This window comes from Phaseolus vulgaris, chromosome 1, assembly GCF_051622355.1.
Source record: "Phaseolus vulgaris cultivar YP4 chromosome 1, ASM5162235v1, whole genome shotgun sequence".
NCBI lineage: Eukaryota > Viridiplantae > Streptophyta > Magnoliopsida > Fabales > Fabaceae > Phaseolus > Phaseolus vulgaris.
The window spans coordinates 54,246,800-54,264,856 of record NC_143498.1 but is presented as its reverse complement, the minus strand read 5'-3'; the positions used below and the strand labels follow the sequence as shown (position 1 = coordinate 54,264,856).

The 18,057-nt window shown below is 32.6% G+C and overlaps 2 protein-coding genes across 2 annotated transcripts; both read right to left on the bottom strand.

Moving 5' to 3' along the window:
* Nucleotides 1-1,362: 1,362 nt before the first annotated feature.
* Nucleotides 1,363-3,626, bottom strand: LOC137815188 (uncharacterized). Its single transcript, XM_068618264.2, has 2 exons — nt 3,164-3,626; nt 1,363-2,645 (listed from the first exon to the last, which is right to left on the bottom strand). The coding sequence occupies exons 1-2, from the start codon at nt 3,221-3,223 to the stop codon at nt 1,560-1,562; spliced, it is 1,146 nt and encodes a 381-aa protein (XP_068474365.1). The 5' UTR covers nt 3,224-3,626; the 3' UTR covers nt 1,363-1,559.
* Nucleotides 3,627-5,474: 1,848 nt separating this feature from the next.
* Nucleotides 5,475-7,790, bottom strand: LOC137816122 (putative clathrin assembly protein At4g40080). Its single transcript, XM_090294846.1, is given in 2 exon segments — nt 5,475-6,026; nt 7,159-7,790. Coding segments are annotated over 2 exon segments (1,014 nt in total). The 5' UTR covers nt 7,662-7,790; the 3' UTR covers nt 5,475-5,515.
* Between the last annotated feature and the right edge of the window lie 10,267 nt (nt 7,791-18,057).

Genomic DNA, 18,057 nt, shown 5'->3' with positions numbered 1-18,057 from the left:
CACAACAACAAACAATAATAATATAATTGGTGGCAAAAAATTCCAAAGCCCACTGGCATGGGTTGGGTGTAGGAATAAACAAGAAATCTGATTCTGAATTGGTAAGAGTCCATGGAAAAGCATCTCATTCGTTAATTCTGATGTTTCCACCATCATATGAGGGATTAATCAATTTCCACCACCAAACTCCACTCATTCACTGTTTAAAATATCAAAAATTAATATCATTAATCAATTTCATCTTTTATTCGCGGAAAAATACTAATTTAATCTGTTTCTTATTATAAAACATTAAACTTATTATTAACTTAAACAACCATTAATTATTTTCATCATATTGGTTTGTATGAGTTAATTTTGATCCTTAAATACATGCACTCATTTCAGAATATATTTTTTTTACATTCATTAGAGTTAATTAATATTTTAAGATCATATTAATATTCATTCTTAAGTTTAACGACAGATTACCCATGTTGGTTGGTTAACAGTATTATTAGACCTATAGTATAATTAAGTGATTTGTTAATTTGTATAAGAAGTTTTGACTTGTTTTGTGAGTGAAAAAATATGTTTTTTTTTAAATACTCGCTTTAAAAAATTTTAAAATATTTTCTATTCTCATTTTTTTTATTTTCTTTTATTTAAAATGATAAGTTTTTTAAAATTATTAATCTTTAAGGATTGTGAAATTGTTATTTCTTACCTAATTCTATTTTTCTTCGTTTTCCTTAATTTGTGTTACTTGTTTGATTTGTAATTGATACCAATAGATCGAATTTCCCTAAAATTAGATTATATTATATTATAAACTAATTTCTAAAAAATTTGTTGGAATTTTCAAAACATTCTTCTAGGTTACAATCAAATTTTTTTTTTTTTTAAAAAACAAATATTATGATCTATTAAATAATATTTAAGCTCATTAATAATGTGATTATTGGTAATTCTCAGCAAAACCCATCTAATCTTGTATTCAACAAGTGTTTAAATCAATGTTCTAATTTCACATAAAATGTATATATGCTCGTAGTATTATTTTTTCTACAACTCTCCTTATATAAATGTCTTCAAAACTGATTCGTAAACTTTTGCATAAATTAATTTTTATTTATAATAAATTCTATTTTTTTATTTAAACAAAACCTTGGTAAGTCTAGAAATCAACTATGAAAACATAGGTAATGTTGCAGTTTTCTTGAATAAAAATCTTAAAATGAGATACTATCACTAATAACATTCTTGAATGAGAACTATGATGATTAATCCAATTGAGTTAATGATCACTATCACTACTAATTCATAACATAATTAGCCACACAAATCCAAAATATACACAACCTCATGACCACAAACATGTACTCTGAAATGAAACTAAACAGAATAATAGATTAACTTAAAGAAGTTCAAGTGTAAACTATGTACACAATTGTCCCCAAGATCAAAGAATTTGTCCTAACACAACAAAAAATTCTGGAGAACAAAATAATCTTACAAACCGTATGAGGATTATCTGTGTCAATAAAAGTGTATCATCATCATCAATTAGCATCCTAGGATCATCTGTCCTCTCTCAAGCAATTTCCAGGCAAGAGAAATCTATACTTGTCTGCATTTTCTAGCAGATAAGCAGGAAGATGAACTGCAGAATATGAGTGGGGTATTGGTCCCATTTTACCAATGATTTCCTTGAAGGTGTACTCCTCTGGTAGCATATCAAACAAATCAGCCCCTTTGCATATTACATCTTGAATTCTCTTGGGATTCAAATAATGAGAGAATCTGACTCTGTCATTGTGACTATAAGCTTTCATCTTAAAGATGAAATCACTGATCCGGCGGAAGCAAAAGCTGCAATGCCAACCAGCATCTGCCAACAAGTGATCAGATTGGCGGTAATGTGCATACCTTGTCTTACCACTCTGATACCTGTGAACAGAAGCTCTCCAGCTGTTATCATCCGCAAGAAACTCAAATGAATATAGATAGTTCTTCAGCTGAAGATGAAGGATTGAAGGCACATCATCACACCATCTCAAGAGGTTAATAGTGTGAGCACTAGGAATCTCATCAACATCAGACATAATCAGCAAGTCATCATCAGTGATACCAGCTATCTTAAGGAGATGGTCCAATGCAACACGCTGATATGCTTCCTCGATGAAAGGGTTTTCACCTTTGATGAATCTCCCACCAATGGTTCCATATGTTAATCGGGAATCCACAAATCTGAACTGCTCCCGATTGCTTTTGAAAACCAGAGGTTTTGGCCTACCAGTGAATGTGGAGTTTGATTCAAGCAGAACAAACTGTGTTATGTAAGGATACAATTCTCTCCAGCGCAAGTTAAGTATCTCCAATTCGTTACTGAACAACACAGCATCGTACACACGTCTTGGGAACTCACGAACTCCCCAGCCATGAAGTTTGCAGAGATTTTCCATTGACACATTTTCGTTGTAGTAATGAGGAATGACATTGAAAGGCTTTGGAGGTTTTTCCCATAAAGGCCTAAGGAAGTAGGAGATCTTCTGTCCGTGCAAGTATATGCCAAATGTGCACATTGGCACAACAGCAAAAATAAATATTAATGTTTTCACATCCAACCCACGCAAAATGCAGCACATTCTTGACATGTTTGTCTCCTGCATCATCAAAGAATCAACATTGAAATTTATCAGAAAATCTCCCCAACATCATGCACAAGAACACTGATGTTATAATCAATAACTATAGCCTACTAAAGCTACATCATGAACATATCATATACATCCAAAAAAATCCCCAAAATACAATTGGTTAATTCTGCATCCATTCCAATCCCATTAAAACCCCTTTCCCTCTGTCAAGAACAAAATCAAATGATGAAGGAATTGAGAGTCTATGCATGTGCCATTTACCCTATGAAACAGTCCAGCATATTTGCTAAAAATACCTTTGAAACTCATCCTTTCTTAAATAGCAAAATATTTAGAGCACAGAAACCATATGAACACAAGGTGAAAGGGCCAATTAGTGTACTAAATGGCCATTACCAGCCCTAACTGAAAAGCAAATAAAATGCAATCCTTTTTCATCAAACAGAAGACACCCAGAATCAATAAAACAAGATTAACTAAAAGGGCAAACGAAACCACGGCAAAAAGATGAAACTTGCAATTACCTGGCCACAAACATCACTGTTCTTCTTAGAACAGTAATGTCCACCGGCACAGCACATCATAAAGAGTTCAATCCAAATCCAAATCCAATGAAACGAGATTGATTGTATAAACCCCCTCGCTCCGATCGAAATCGTATTCCAGTGAGAAACAACAAGGAATGCGCGTTAAAGGGTAAAAGCAGAGAAAGAAAGGGTAAAGAAGGGTTTTTGTTGCAGTGGTGACAGAAACAGATACACTGAAAGCCGAAAAAAGGAAGTTCCGTTGCAGAATTCCTCTTTGGCTGTTTTTGTTCTGTTGATGATGTTCTTCTCAAACACCGCCTCTTCCAAATGCGTATTTATACAAATATCACCAACGCAAAAACTCACCATTAACGATAAAAAAAACAAACACTTTCTTTCTACACGCGTTTTTCTATTCGCAGTTTGGTTTCATTTGAACATATCTTATGATTACTTAGTCACGCATAAACCCGTTTCAACATCTTAAATTAATATTTAAATTTCATAACAAATTCTCATTAAAATATATTCACAAAAATCTTAAAATTAAGATCTCAACCCTTTACAAAATTTTAACTTTAAAAAAGAGATTTTTAATGTAAACAGCGTGTATTAAAAAATGAGGGCAAATAAATAAAAATATAAATTTTTCATTATACTATGTCAATGGTGGTAAAGACGAAGTCATAGGTTACATCGTTGGTGAGTTGTTCTCTTTATGAATAAGACAGCATAGTACCCAAGACGATGTCGTTCTTTACGAGGATGTTCAGTTTTTTACTGGGTAATATTAGCTACGGCCATGCGCACTGTTACAGTGTATAACCTTAAAATAATTTCCAATGTATTACTAAAAATGTTAAAAATATAATTATAAGTAATAATAATAATCATTTTAATTTATGCTACATAAAAGTAAAAAATAAAATAACTTTAAAATGAAATTTTAAATTTGTTTGAAAAATATTATACACTGAATCATAAAGTTGAAAGTGTTGATTTAAATGATTTTTAGAATTTTAGTAATTTAAATATATAAAATAAAAATATCTAAATAATTTGTGTCTTAATATTGCACGTAACATTCATCTCACTTTGGACATGTGTTACAATGTATGAACATGATTCATCATCTACATATTCTAACTATATTTTATAATTCAGTAATTTAAAACACTATTTTAAAATTTGTATATATCTTTTATACGTATCTTTTTTCTTTTTTTTTAAACTAATATAATTTTAAAATGTTTATTGATTATCGTTTCTCATGATTTTATTTTAAAATATTTTTAATAATACACAAAAAAATAAAATAATAATCAATATAATTTAAATGAAAATAAAAAGAGTTAGAATTCGATTCTCCGACTTGTTTTCGGTGACGAACGGTAAAATTAAAGATTAAAAATAGGATTTTTTTGAAAATTGAATCCTTGGTATGAATATGAATAGTAAACTAATTTATTTTGTATTTGTAAGGGATTATATTATCGGGTTGGACAATTGATTTTTATTTTAATGTCGTGTTTTTTATTAATATTTTTTTATTCATTTTTGGTTGGAAGTGTTCAAATGAATATTTAATATTTGGAGGTTGTTAATGTAGTAATAAAAATATAGTTTGTAATGAACTTTATATTTAATGAGTCATGTATCTCCAATTTACTTAAATGTATTTACACTAGTCAGTCAAACGATATTTAAGAGTATTGAATTGTTCTGCCCCGATCTATACATATTTAAATAAATAAAGTTGTAAATTACTATCGTTGTCACAAGATTGATAATCATCGCTATTGAAGGAGAGAAGAAGAGGTTCATGTAGGAGAGGAGGTTCACGTGAGTATAATATTTAAATCTCTATTGATTCACGCTATATGAAACAAAACGATTATGCGATTCAACGATTTTCACAATACAATTGTGTTATGGGAGTAAAAATTATTATTCAATTGATTTGTATCATGGAAGGGTTGAACTATATCGTTTTGTGCAATGCATATCGTGAATCGCATAATATTTACTACCATGATTTCAACAAATCTTTTTGTATTATATTTTAAAAAAAATAGTATTAAGAGTATTGATATGTTAAGTTGCAACATATTACAATTAGAATGAAAAATAATATTTTAATGCAATAAATCAATTTTGAAGTTTCATTAATCAAATTAAAGTTATAAAGTAGTGATTTTCAATGTACAGTTGTAAAAATAACATAAATAATATTTTTCTAGTATTAATTCACCTTAATTTAAGTGTGGAGCTTATATGAACTTTTAAGAAAGAAGATGCATGATAGCACAAGAAAAGGGAAAAGTTGTACAATTTGTATTTACAAAATAATTAACATTGTAATCTTGCAGAGGGAAACTTGACCAAATCAACAGAATTGATAAAAATATTTGGAAATTCAAACTTATCTGACTTTGTTGCCCTGTGCGTACTCATCGTTTTACCTTCATTAAACATCATCTTCTCAGCCTTCTCCTTCATTTCTCTTACTAAATCCATCAATAATCTTTGTTTCTCTCCTACCATCACCATCTCTCTGCACTTCTCCAATCTATTGAACACGTAAACCAACTCCACCATTTCTCCAAAACTCATAAATTCAAAACGCTCTCTCAACTCGTTAATTCTAACAAACACCTCGTCCAACGTCACATTCTCATCCTCTTTCACCAAACTTGATATCTCATAAACTAGCTTGTTCCCTTCCATGGATGTTATCTCAGGTATTCCCCCAATCCCTTCAACAACTGCCAACAAAGCCTTTGTCTCTCTCAACAACTCACTGTTGGTAAGACCTGAAGCTCTCTCTTCTCCTGCTTTCATCCATGACCCACCTAACAATCTTAAATTACACCGATAACAAATTTTACATTAAACTTTTCATTTTAACTTAATTTGTCTGTTTACCTAAATGTAATGTTTCAAAACTCGAATGCATTGTCAACTCGATCAAAATAGTGTATTACTTGTCAAATTTGTACATCTTATATATTTAGTTAAACTTAAAAGATTGATGTGATAAAAAAAAATATAAATATACTATTTTAACTACCTGTAACAAATTTTATGTTAAAAACTTTATATTTTAAGTTAACTTATCTATTCATCTATATATTTCAAAATTCAAATGCATTCTCAACTCGATCAAAATATTGTATTACTTATAAATTCGTTGATCTTATATATTTTAAACTTAAAAGATTGGTGTGAAAAAAAAAATGTTGAGATACTATTTTCACATTCAATTAAATAATTTGAGTAGCTTCGTGGCTAACCATCATCACCTTTGAATTTCAAAGACCAGGTTTCAATATTGGTGAATGCTATTTCATTATTTTATGAAAAATATTCTTTGAGACCATATAAAACAAGACACTAACGCTTTACAACCTATTTAATAATATAATAATATATATTAATAGGGTTTGGTAGTTGGTATGCATCAAACTATTTTTCATTCTTCTTTTTTCTGTGATTTTAATTTACCAAGGTTTTAAAAAATTGAAATGTTTGGCTTCATTTTAATCTTGAATGTTTACTTTTTTTATACATTTTAATTACTTAACCTGTTTCTTGTTGATACTTAAATATATGTGTTAAGTTTATAAGATTTAATTGAATCAAAATACATACATATATATATATATATATATATATATATATATATATATATGGGATCCACACTTTTAAAAACTTTTTTTATATTTAATGAAATTTATTTAATATAAAATTTGATGATATTTTACTTTAAATGGCTAAGAATTAATATGAGAAATTTATATATTGTTAATAAATTTTAAATGATAATCAAAATATTAAAAAAATATATGAGTAAATATTACTAATATTTTAAAAAAATATATAACTATAATAATAATAAAAAAAATCACAAATTTAGAATTTAGAATTTTCGAACATTAACAACAACAAAAATCTCATTGGTGGATATAAAGACTGAGTTTGAGAAGTGTTACCCTTGAGTTGAGTCTTGGTCAGCTTCGACGCCGAGGAAGAAGCCCACGATCCTGGAAGCCCAGAGAAGCTGTTCCACGTGTTTAGCGTATCATCGTACCCACGAGGACAGTTCCCAACACACGGGACTGCTCCTGTCGCGGAATTTGGAGAGGTTAAGGTAGTTCTTGCCGCCGCCACCGCCGCTGTACGGAAGCTGGTCCCTCATGATGAAGCTGCCGCGTTTTAACACGTAGTGGACGGCGATGAGGCACTTGAGCGCGACGGCGGAGCTCTGGGTGCTCTGTAGGCGATCCATGAGAAGGTCCATGGCGGCGGAGGCTGTGGCGCGTGATCCATCACCGACGGTGAGGAGCGTGGAGAGGTGCTTGGAAGTGGGAGGGGTGAAGGAATCGTGGCTGGTGGCGCGTAGGAGAGAGAGAGTGGCGCGTTGGGAGAGGACGGCGGCTTTTCCCTGCGAAGCTTTGTCCTTGATGATGCCGATGAGGTCTTTGAGTTTGGTCATACTAATAGAGTTTGAGACACAGGCGTACACGCTAAGAGACAAGACAGTACAAGATAGCAAACTATGGCTCCTTAATTTCTTCAAGGCCAACAACGGTGTATTATTAGTATTAGTGATTGATTATCTATCAAGCATAATAAAAAAAACTACTTCCACAACAACAAAAAATAATGATGGTTTGATTTTACATTCAATTTCCAACTTCATAGATTATTATTTTATTATTATAATAAAATATTTTATTATAGAAAGCATTTGTCAAGTAAATATATATAAAAATAAGTAGTATTGTTCTTACAACAAGGACCAAGAAAAAGGTTGATAAGATCAACTCCTTTACAAATCTTCCGAACTTGGGCTGGACTCTCTCGGCTTCTCCTCGAGTTGGGTTCTCGGCTTCTTCTCGGGTTGGGCTCTCGCGGCTTCTACTCGAGTTTGGCTCTCGGCTTCTTCTCGGGTTGGGCTCTCGCGACTCCTACTCGAGTTTGGCTCTCGGCTTCTTCTCGGGTTGGGCTCTCGGCTTCTTCTCCTCACAGGTGGGTGTGTGTACCTGCAAGGCGCTCCGATGCCAAAGTCAGATATAGTTTTATGTTCATCAGATCAATTGAATCTTACTTACCTCTTGAGTTGAACCTCTATTTATAAGGCTCTCTTATTGGGCTTAAGAGTTACTTGGGTCTTTTCTTTTTGCACCTAACATTTTGAAAACACACACCTGTACATTTGGGCCCATCTTATGGGCTTTGCTATAATCACTAATTTAATTTTACTTATTTACTTTTTATATTTAACCTTTCGGTTGAGACTTTCGGTACAACCTTTCGGTCGAGACTTTTGGTACAACCTTTCGGTTGACCTTTCGGCCTAGACAGTACACTAGCCCCCCAGGCATGAGGATTTGAAAAAGACGTTATGCCTAATGAAAAGGACAAATTTTGTATTTAATACCTTTCGTATCAAAGTATTGCCTTGTTTCGTATACTTTTCTTGATTATGCCGATTGACATGATGAGTTATAATTGTGATATCGTAACGCTTCGTTTGGAAGGGTTTTTTGTTTTTATTGATTCAGAAAGATTGAACTGAATACTCTCAAAAGGTATAATGTCTTCTTCAAGCTCTGTTTCTATTTCTGATGAATTTACAGAATTTTTGGATATGAGTAACGAGGCTATCAGGAAAGTAATTGAGATGAATGAGGATATTCATTCAATTATTTCATCTGCCATCATTTCTGTTGTGAAGAATCATTTCTGTTGTGAAGAATAAAGCTAGTAGTGATATGAGTTCAAGTGAAGAAGCTATAGATCTTGAAGCTGAATAAAGAGTTGGTTGAATCTAGTAAGAGTCTTGAATAACATAATTTTTTCTTTTTTTTGAAGATGTTTACCTTTCGGATTTCCTTTCGGTCAACCTTTCGGCCTATAACTTATTGAAAATTGATAATTGTTTGAAGCCGTTTACCTTTCAGATTTCCTTTCGGCCTATAACTTGTTGAAAATTGATAACATAATATTTGAAGTCGTGTTTACCTTTCGGATTTCCTTTCGGCCTATAACTTGTTGAAAATTGATAACAATTGTTTGAAGGCGTTTACCTTTCGAATTTTGTGCATACTAGTCCCAATGCTTCTTCTCGTGACATGTTCTCGTAGGCTACTATTCCTTCTCTTACAAATTCGGTGATTGAGCTTGCTAGTCGGACTTTACTAATTGGCAAAGCAATAAGACAAGAGACTAAGGATGTTGTTTCTTCTTTTGAACTTGAAAAATTGAAAAAGGAAGCAACTGAATCAAATGAGAAGATCAGATCCTTAACTTCCCAAGTTGAAGAGTTGTCTAAGGCTAAGGATTGTTATGAAGCCGAGAAAGAGTCTGAAGGATGAGATTACTGAGTTAACGGCTCATAAGTTATCCCTTGACGAGGAGATTCAACGTTTGAAAGGAAACTTCGCTGATCTTTCTGCTGCGAAGAAAGTTGAAGCTGATAATAATCTTCGTTTAGAATCTGTGATAAACCAGTTGAATTCAAGGGTTACTCGAGCTGAGGGTTATTTTGTTCAGCAACACAAGTTGGGTTTTGAAAAACCTCTCCAGCAAGCCGAGTATTTTTACAAGATTCCATTGGATGCTGGAAATTTCGACATGGGCAAAGATTTTTATAATGACGAACTGATGCCCATCAGTGAAATTCCTTATGATGAAGATGAAGATGAAGATGGTGGTGCTGATGATGATAGGCATGCCGACGCCGAATAGCTTGTTTTAGTTTGTTGTTTTGTAAGAACTCCCAAGTAAAGTTCCAGGGTTCTTTAACATGTTTTGTCCCAGCCACTTGATGGTTATTTTGGATGTATAACATCAAGTTATATATAATATTCTATTTACTTTGCACGTATCCCAATTATTTGCTAGTGAATAATCTTTATTTATCACAAATGTGCATGAAAGATAAAGTGAAGATGTGATTGTTCACGTTCACCGCACCATATATCACCTAATATAACCAACGTGTCGGATCCTAGCTTTCGGTTTTAGTTTTTTGCCATGCAAAAAATGAGACCTCTCGGTTTTGTATTGGAACCTTTCGGTTTTTTATAAAACCTCTCGGTTTTTGTTTTCTGCCATGCAAAAAATGAGACCTCTCGGTTTTTGTAATAAAACCTTTCAGTTTTTTATAAGACCTCTCGGTTTTGTATTGGAACCTTTCGGTTTTTTTATAAGACCTCTCGGTTTTGTATTGGAACCTTTCGGTTTTTTGATAAGACCTCTCGGTTTTGTATTGGAACCTTTCGGTTTTTTTATAAGACCTCTCGGTTTTGTATTGGAACCTTTCGGTTTTTTTATAAGACCTCTCGGTTTTGGATTGGAACCTTTCGGTTTTTTGATAAGACCTCTCGGTTTTGTATTGGAACCTTTCGGTTTTTTGATAAGACCTCTCGGTTTTGTATTGGAACCTTTCGGTTTTTTTATAAGACCTCTCGGTTTTGGATTGGAACCTTTCGGTTTTTTGATAAGACCTCTCGGTTTTGTATTGGAACCTTTCGGTTTTTTGAGAAGACCTCTCGGTTTTTGTTTTCTGCCAACCTTTCGGACTATAACTTTTCGACTTCTTAAATAAGAACTCCGTTGATTGAGATTTGATTTGAATGAAGCACACTCGAGAGGGGATTTCACCTGGAGTGAAAGCATCTTGATCCAAGAGGCTTGAAGTACAAGATACACTCTTGGGAGGGATTTCACCTGGAGTGAAAACATCTTGATCCGAGAAGCTTGAAGAACGAGATACACTCTCGGGAGGGATTTCACTTTAAGTAAAAGCATCCATGACCGAGAGGTTTGAAGAACGAGATACACTCGGGAGGGATTTCACTTGAAGTAAAAACATCCAGGACCGAGAGGTTTGAAGAACGAGATACACTCTCGGGAGGGATTTCACCTGGAGTGAAAACATCCTGGACCGAGAGGTTTGAAGTACGAGATGCACTCTCGGGAGGGATTTCACTTGAAGTGAAAGCATCCAGGACCGAGAGGTTTGAAGAACGAGATACACTCTCGGGAGGGATTTCACCTGGAGTGAAAACATCCTGGACCGAGAGGTTTGAAGTATGCGAAGCATTGATGGATTTAACAGTTTGACTCTTCATATGAATAACTTCTTCATTAAGTGTTTCAATCTTGAATAAGACTTTCTTTGTACATGAAAAATCATCCTTGACCGAAAGGTTTTACATACAATGATGAGTGTTTAACTGCCTTGGACTTTGTCTGCTCCTTAGCCCTCCATCTCTAACAAAGCGTTTCAACTGCCCAACTTGAATCAATTCTTCAATTCTATCTTTCAAAGCTACACATTCTTCTGTATGACGACCATGATTCTTGTGGTATTGGCAATGTTTACTCTGATATGCTCTTTCTGAAGTTCTTTCCTTCTTTGGTGGTGAGATTATCTTTATTGCCATTGCTTATTGTAAGATTCTTGCTCCATTACTACTCAACGGTGTATATTGTTGAAACTTTCAGCTACGAAATTATTCTCTTTCTTTTCTAAACGAATGTCCTCCTTCCTTTTCACTTATCTTCTTATCATTTTCATCCGCCCTCGAAATTCTCTCAACTCTTCCATCTGCATAAACTTTGATGCACGTTGTCTTAACTCATCAAGATTGGTTGCCGATTTTTTGCAAAGACTGTCGGCAAATGGTCCCGGTTTTAGTGCTGTAATCATATGATGCATGGTGACTTTCGGACTGAGATTCCGGATATTTAGTGCTACCTTTCCAAAGCGCTCCATAAATGTTCTTAGGGATTCTCCCTTTTCTTGCCTTATATTCACTAAGGCAATTAATGTCAGATGATGTGGTCGGCTTGTAGCAAAATGAGCTCCAAACTTTTTTACCAAAGTGTTGAAACAATCAATGGATAACGGTGGCAACCGAGTAAACCAACTCAGCCCCTCCCTTCAAAGTTGTTGGGAATACTCGGCACAAAATGGCATCATTCCACGTATACAAACTTATCTGCGTTGTGTATACTGCAATGTGTTCATCAGGATCTGTACCTCCATCATATTTCTCCATGGTAAAATTCTTCCAATTTTCGGGCAGTGGGGTTTCTATAATGGCTTCGGAAAATGGATGCCTCCTAACAAATATTCCTACAAAGATACCAGAAGTCTCTGGTATTCTCTTCCTTGTAGTTTCAAATCTTTTCTCATTATGTACCCTTTGGTGGATATGTGTTCTTGGTTGAACAGTTTCAAACGATGTGTTTAAAATCGTCTCTTCATTCAACTTCCTTTTCATGTATGCATTCTCTGCCCTTAACATACTTAACTTTTCTTCATTGCTTTTCTTTAGTGTTTCGAACTCTCTTTGTAACTGCATGAGCATAGCCATTGACATGGAATTTTGATTATCTCTCTGCTCCCCAGATTGCTCTCCACCTTGTTCTTCTCATTTGATTCATCTTGTCTTCAACCTTTTTCAGCTACTTCTCGGCCCCACGGTGGGCGCCAAAATGTTCTTACAACAAGGACCAAGAACACTAGAATAAGGTTGATAAGATCAACTCCTTTACAAATCTTCCGAACTTGGGCTGGACTCTCTCGGCTTCTCCTCGAGTTGGGCTCTCGGCTTCTTCTCGGGTTGGGCTCTCGCGGCTTCTACTCGAGTTTGGCTCTCGGCTTCTTCTCGGGTTGGGCTCTCGCGACTCCTACTCGAGTTTGGCTCTCGGCTTCTTCTCGGGTTGGGCTCTCGGCTTCTTCTCCTCACAGGTGGGTGTGTGTACCTGCAAGGCGCTCCGATGCCAAAGTCAGATATAGTTTTATGTTCATCAGATCAATTGAATCTTACTTACCTCTTGAGTTGAACCTCTATTTATAAGGCTCTCTTATTGGGCTTAAGAGTTACTTGGGTCTTTTCTTTTTGCACCTAACATTTTGAAAACACACACCTGTACATTTGGGCCCATCTTATGGGCTTTGCTATAATCACTAATTTAATTTTACTTATTTACTTTTTATATTTAACCTTTCGGTTGAGACTTTCGGTACAACCTTTCGGTCGAGACTTTTGGTACAACCTTTCGGTTGACCTTTCGGCCTAGACAGTACAAGTATCAAAGAAAAAAAATATCTATGATTAAATAAAAATATTTATTTTTAATAAATTTTGTTCATAATTTAATAATATATTTTTATTTCTATACCAGTTGGGTCCGTACGATTGAGTAGAGATCCATATCCGATCAAGACTGACCAAAACCATCACGTCTCCAAATAAGATTAATGAAACTAATCAATAATCAAGCACTAGGTAATATATTATTAACTACGACTAATGTCCTTAGTCTGACCCACTACCAAAGGATCCATGATAATGATATAAATAGGCACATTCCAATAATTAGGTATGTCATCATTCAGTATTAAAAATACCGAGTGTCGAACATTTAAATCTTACTTCTGCGTCGGAGTATCTTTTGCAGGTACCATTCGAATTCGGAGTTTACGAAGACGAGAAGTGGAGAAGGGATAGGAGATGAAGGAGTTCATTCGAGATGAAGGAGAGGAGAGTAGACCAACTTACCGAAAAGAAAGACAATCGTTCTATTGAGTTTCAACCCTGTTTGAGAACAATATCAATAATAAATATTTATAACAATGTAGAGAAAATATAAATTTTTATATATAACTTTTTACAATTTTACTTTTTAAATAATTATTCATGATAAAAAAACCATTTACACAATAAAAATTTATCCATAATAAAATTTAAAAAAATTATCTAATGACGTGTGCTAATTAATAAAAAAGCAAGACTTCGATTGGTTAAGTGTTAAAAAAATTCAAAATCATTGATGGATAATACTTTCAATAAAGATATCCTGAATGACAACCTAAAAGTGATCACCAACACTATTTTAATGAACACCATAATCAATGACGACTTTAGAATAATGAAACATGGAAGTTAGTATTTTAAAAGTTAGGTTTTTTAGTATTCAATAATTCAGTATAGTTTGTAAAAATTAACATATTTAAACAAATTCAAATTATTAGTTTGAGAAGTTCTATTTATGTAATTGACTAAATTTAAATAATGTTATCATAAAAAATAATTAAGGAAGAAAAAACACGTCATAAACTAAAAAGCAAGTAGGTTGAAAAGAATCGTGTTCTCAAAAGAAAAAAAAAACTCGAATTTAATATATACAATGTTAATATTTTCCACATTCTAGTATATACTTTTTTTGTTTCAAATTTTACAATTTTTCAAATAATAAGAATAAAAATATGCATAGAAATGTCATTTTTTTGTTAAGTAATGGTGAAATTACACCCTTACAAAATAAAGAATTGTAATAAGAAATATTAATAATAATTTAATTATAAAAAATGATTAAAGAAATAATACTTTTTAAATTTGATGAGAAAATAAATATTTAATAATTCAACATACATGTGTATCTATTATTTGGTACGATGTGCTCAATTTTAATTTTGCAATTCAACCTAAATTTAGGTTGACTAAATTTAAATAATTTTATTTGAAAAAATTAAAATGTGAAATTCATACCATTATATAAAAAGATACATCATTTATTAATTTTTTAGAGTGATATTTTAATTATACAATTTTACCTCTTAATAAATAAGAATAATTTCTCTTTATTTCAAAATAATTAAATAACTTATCTTTTTACAAACAACGGTTATATAAATTTTTAATGCTATTCTTACACACACACACACACATATATATATATATATGCATTTTTAATTATATTATTTTTCTTTTTTAAAATAATCATAAAATTATAAATTGTATTTTTTAATGTAATGATGTGTATTTTCTGTCTTTATAAAGAAAATACATCATTTGTAACTTCTTTTAATGTTATCTTTTAACTGGATAAATTTATTTTTTGATAAATAAAAATAATTTATTATTTCATTAATTAAATAAATAATGAAATAAAAACTTATTTTAAAATAAATAAAATTAAAATAAAGGTTACATAAAGGGATTTGAAGATGGTGTGAGGAATGTAATTAGAATGAAAGGAATGAGAGAGAAAAAGTTTGTACTCTTCTCTTGGGCTCCAAAGAGATTTATTGAATTCTATTAACACCCCACTATCTACTGTATTGACTCCTAAATTATCACTAATACTCCAAATATCTAAACCGTTTTTTAATCTATATCCCTCTTACCAAAGCCTTCAACTTAAAGACTCATAACGTCTCTAAAATTAAATATTATTTTTCCAACATTTAGTGTACTTTTTCTCCAATATTATTTCTACATTAATTTAAGTTTATTAAAAATTAAAGATCATAGAAAATATAATTTTGAAAGATAGAAAGTTTCATTGAAAGAAATAAAATCCACCAAACAAATATAGTTTTTATATACACTTTATTTTAATTATCAACAAATAAAAATTTAAAAAGTATATAATAGTCAGGATTAATTGTTCAAAATCAAATCATCCAAAAAAAACAACTAAAAATCTATCAAACAATTATTTATTTATTTTTGAATGATTGATTTGATTTGATTTTCAGTTCAAAAACCAAGAATTGAACAATATTGTTTATTGTATTTAAATATATTGTTATATGTATTCAATTAATTAAAAACTAACAAAAATATGAGTATAATTTTAATAGATTGTTTTATGATTTGATTGTATTCTACTTTCAATATATTTACATTTTATAAAAAAAAAATAGATATTTGTATAGTACGTAGTCTTAAGTATGATATTAAGAAACTTGTCATATGATGAGATGAAGTTGATAGATTGATAAATGAAAAAATAGGTGCAGATGGAGTTTGAGTGTGTCTAAGGAAATAAAATTAGGACACTTTTAGAATGAATTTTTTCTTAATTAAGTGAAAAAGTGGTATAAAATAGTATTATTAATGGAGTTATATATATAATTGATAATTGATAATTGATAATTGATAGTTGAAGTGATGTAATCGAATGGATCATAGGTTTCACGTGACATGATTTATTAATAAGGTGCACCTCATGAATAAATAAAAGTCACACCCATCACATTTTTGTTTTCATGCACCTTATCTTATAACCTTCACCTCACTCTATTTCACAAATTTCCTGCTTCGGAACAAACCCTAGTTCAAACATCAATCACCATTCAAAATCGTCTACACCATGGACCACTCATAGTGCTACTCCACCTTAAGCAATTTTTGCCTTCTTTTACCAAAATGGATTCTTCTTTATGAAAAAAAAATACAGATATAAGATATAAAAAAATCATGTCAATATGATACAATTTTTTTTCTGAAGATCATATTTTCATAATACAATGTGAAAAAAATCATGTTTTAATGATACAATTAAAGTGAAATTGGATTAACGTGAAATACATTCAAATTATGTTGACACAACTTTACCGTTACCTTAACCGTTGAGAAAAATTGTGTCAGTTTCACACAACTTACCTATATACATAATTTTCGTAAAATAAATTTCATTTTAGTAAAAAAATATAAAAAAAAAATTATCCCACCTCCTAAAACAAACACCTTAACATTACACTTACATATGATGTACGTTTATTCGGAAAATGATAATTTTTGTTCATAATAATACAAACATTTGGATCAATTAATGATATTTTAATTCAAACGATTATACAAGTAATATTGCTTTTTATTTTATGATGAGTAGTTTAGAAATATAATAGATATGGTTATTATAGAGAGAATATGCAGGTGAATATGTACATGAAGCTAACTAGAAGGAGCAATTAATTGAGCAAAGAGAAGAGACAAAAACGACAATCAACGCCTACGAATCTGTGACGGTGGCGAAACTCCGAAATTCTTCAGCCACTCATCGTTAAACCTGTTCCCTTGCCACCTCACTTTCATCTTCACCACCTTCTTCTTCTTCTTCTTCTTGTTCTTGTTGTTCTTGTTCTGGTGATGGGACTTCGGTGATGTTGAGTTGAGTATGATGTGTTATGAGGTTCTGGCGACAAATGGGACACGTGAGGCGAGAGGCTAGCCATTGATCGATGCAGTGCTGGTGGAAAACGTGTTGGCACAGCGGCAGCATCTTCACGGTGTGGGAGTCTTGGAACTCCACCAAGCACACCGCGCACTCCTCTGCCCCGTTCCCCACGCTCAGTTCCTTCATCTCGGAGAAATCGAAGGTGGGACAGCTTTTGATCGCTTCGGTGATTGTTGTCGGGAGGGGGCAAAAACGCTCCCGGAGTTTATGGAAAAGGAACAAGAGGAAGAAGATGAAGAGACAGGAGAAGGAGAGGCTGAGTGAGGCCTTCACGTTGTCACTGCGGCTCATCTCCTCGTAGGTTGCAGGGTATGTTGGACTCCAGTGAAATTTGGCGCAGACTAAGGAATGGCCGAGAGAGAGCAGCAGAATGAGGAGATGGTGCAGGGACACCTCCATGATGTGTGCAGAATTCATGCAGATGATGTGTTTGATGATGGTGTGAAAGGTGATGATGAATAACTTGTTAATAAAGAAAGGAAGAAAGAGGAAGTGAAATGGAAGCATAAGGAATAAGGAAGGGACACCAGGAGAATGCTAAGCTACAAAAACATCTTCCCTTATATAAACTGTTCCGGTACCGTCAATATAGTATTACGTCACATGGAATCAAGGCGAATAATGATTTATCCTTCCTACTTTAACTCATTCAGACATTTTTTAAAGATAAAATCGTGACAAAACATCTACTTCCATTCAGTTAATGATGTTTGGAGTGCAATTTGAGTTAGAATAGTGAGTGAAATTTGGAAACATAAGAACAATGTCATCTTTAAAAATGACGTGACTGATGCGTGAAATGTTCACAATGACTCAATTAAGGGTTTGGTCTTGGTTTTATT

Excerpts from the sequence above, each read along its gene's own strand:
- LOC137815188 (XM_068618264.2), bottom strand. The coding sequence starts at position 3,223 with ATGATGTGCTGTGCCGGTGGACATTACTGTTCTAAGAAGAACAGTGAT. Across the intron at positions 2,646-3,163 it reads ACAGTGATGTTTGTGGCCAG|GAGACAAACATGTCAAGAAT; the intron begins GTAATTGCAAGT and ends TTGATGATGCAG.